This window comes from Penaeus monodon, chromosome 4 (genome assembly GCF_015228065.2).
Source record: "Penaeus monodon isolate SGIC_2016 chromosome 4, NSTDA_Pmon_1, whole genome shotgun sequence".
Classification (NCBI taxonomy): Eukaryota; Metazoa; Arthropoda; class Malacostraca; order Decapoda; family Penaeidae; genus Penaeus; species Penaeus monodon.
Window position 1 is genome coordinate 42,212,708 of NC_051389.1, and position 2,500 is coordinate 42,215,207.

At 35.5% G+C, this 2,500-nt stretch overlaps 1 protein-coding gene across 1 annotated transcript in view; it reads right to left on the reverse strand.

Moving 5' to 3' along the window:
* LOC119572221 (myopalladin-like) overlaps positions 1–685 on the reverse strand; it is an 85,565-nt gene extending 84,880 nt beyond the window's left edge. The window contains exons 1-2 of the mRNA XM_037919197.1: positions 428–685; positions 99–243 (exon numbers count right to left, since the gene is read on the reverse strand). Coding sequence (XP_037775125.1) covers positions 99–104 — 6 coding nt within the window. The 5' untranslated portion in view covers positions 105–243; positions 428–685. The remainder of the gene's footprint in view (positions 1–98; positions 244–427) is intronic.
* Between the last annotated feature and the right edge of the window lie 1,815 nt (positions 686–2,500).

The window sequence follows — 2,500 nt, forward strand, 5'->3', positions numbered from 1 at the left end:
ATTGGGCTTCACACGATAGAAATTTATGACCTCGAAGTTTTCTATACAGACTATAAACCGGATACGAGTTTCTTCATAACAAATGATGCGTAACTTACCACCATTTTTGTCTTTCTTTTTTTTCTTTTATCAAACACTCCAGGGGGGATTTCGGTGATGTCGCAGTTATTGAACGTCTGCTGTTTTTTCAAGGAAACTTTTGAATTTTATTTTGGGAATGTTGCGTTCACATGGTCTAGATTTCTGAAATGGGGATACATTATTTTGCCGTTTCATATTTTCTTTGGAGTTTCCATCAACACAGCCCCCGTCCACATTGCATCGACATGTCGCTAAAATTTCAGTGTTTCTGCCATATGTATCTTGAGTTTAAAAAAATAAATAAATAAATAAAAAATAAAATAAAAGAAAGAGAAAAAGCATTTACCACATTAGAGTCCCTCACTTCTAATAATCTCTCAAACAGTTTACAGCCTTGGACGTGGAACCAGCGAGGGAACACGGCAACGCGCGAATGAGAATGCGTGCGTGTTGGAAAACAGACCGCGGAGGAACGGCCACAACTTTCCCTGCTGACTGCCGTGATCGCACTGGGAACCCCTCGCCTCGACCTCCATTGCTACGGCGGCAGCGAGGACCGGGACCGGGGGGGGGGGGGAGATGGGGTTGGGGTGAGTAGGGATTACAGGGGCGCTTGGACCCCTTTCTTTCTCTCTCTGATTCTTGTTGTTCTTCTTCTATTTCTTCGTTTTCTTCCTCTTCTTCTTCTTCTTCTTCTTCCCTCTCTCTTCCATCCTTACAGAATCTCTACCTAAAAATAAAAGACAATTTTGACGACCCACACAATACAAAATACTCAGAACGACCGAACCTTAACCTTGACTCAATATTCCTTTTCTTACCGTGGGAGAGTCAGAGAGAGAGAAAAAAAAATAGAAAAAGAGACCAGTTTAAAAACACTTTAGTTTACCGCAAAACCTAAGTAGCTGATAACATAAACATAGTCTAACGATCTAATTTCAGGTGTCTATCGCAAACAAAATTCACATAATAGTATATCACAACAATATTATTAATAATGATAATCCAGCAAATTAATTAATAACAGTAATTCCAGGCTCTTCGTAGTAAAAATTCCTTTCAGTTTCCCTCTTGGTCGAGCCGCTCGCTGCCCCCGATGGATCTCGACCGACGCCGCCTGCTCCCTGTCACGTGACCAGCCAATCTATAAAGTTTCATCACAATCCGTCAGTAACTTTTTGCGCAATCCTTGTGGGACGTAAATTAACCAGGAATCCTGGTTAAAAGTTGGTAGTCCTGTTTATAATCTTGTTAATAGCTTGATAGTATGGTTAAATATGATAATTATAGTGTAATCAAACTATTCATTTTGTGTCATTTCCATTTGATGTGGTTTTACATTTAATAAAAAATAATAGAACGTATCATCATCATCATCATCATCATTGTTATCATCATCATCAATCATCATTATTACTATTATATATATCATTATTTATGTTGTTGCTGTTGCTGTTACTATTATTGTTAATATTATTATTATTATTATTATTATTATTATTATTATTATTATTATTATTATTATTATTATTATTATTATTATTATCATCATCATTATCATTATTCTGATCATCGTTAATATCAACAGTAACACTACTATTCTCACTGTTACCATTTCTGTTATCATTTCTACTGTTGTTGTCACAATCATTATTTTCTTGTCATATTGTCTTGTCACTACTACAATTACTTTTACATCATCATCATTATCTTGTCACTTTTACATCATCATCATTATCTTGTCACTTTTACATCATCATCATTATCAGTGGAAATACATAGAAACTGTCGTAGTTCTGTTACACAATTAGCACTGTTATTATTACCTATGTTATTGTTTATTCACTTGTTTATTTGTTTATGCATCTATTGTTATTACGCTTACTTTCAATATTATTGCTATTGTCAATTATATCCTTATCGTTATAATTATTACTATTACTATTGTTATGATCATTTCCATTGTTATTCTTATCGTTGTGATGATGATGATGGTGGTGATGATGATGATGATGGTGATGGTGATGGTGATGGTGATGGTGATGGTGATGGTGATGGTGATGGTGATGGTGATGGTGATGATGATGAAGATGATGATGATGATCATCATCATCATCATTGGCATAATCATCATCATCATGTGATGAAAATACAAATAAATAAAAGCAAATGGAGTTGAAATGAGAGCAACCTATGCATAAAACAATAAAAATGGTCCAGCATACTGAGTCAAATAAAAATAGAAACAAAATTTTCTTCTCTAAGTGCAACAACACTTTTCCCTCGCTGATTGCCTCCTTTGCCTCTAACAACACTTTTGCCTCATTGCCTAAAATAATACTCCACTTAACTTCGACGTCCAACGGAGAAAACCAACGGACCTTGCAGTACAATTACAGTGTCTCTCACACGTAAAGTA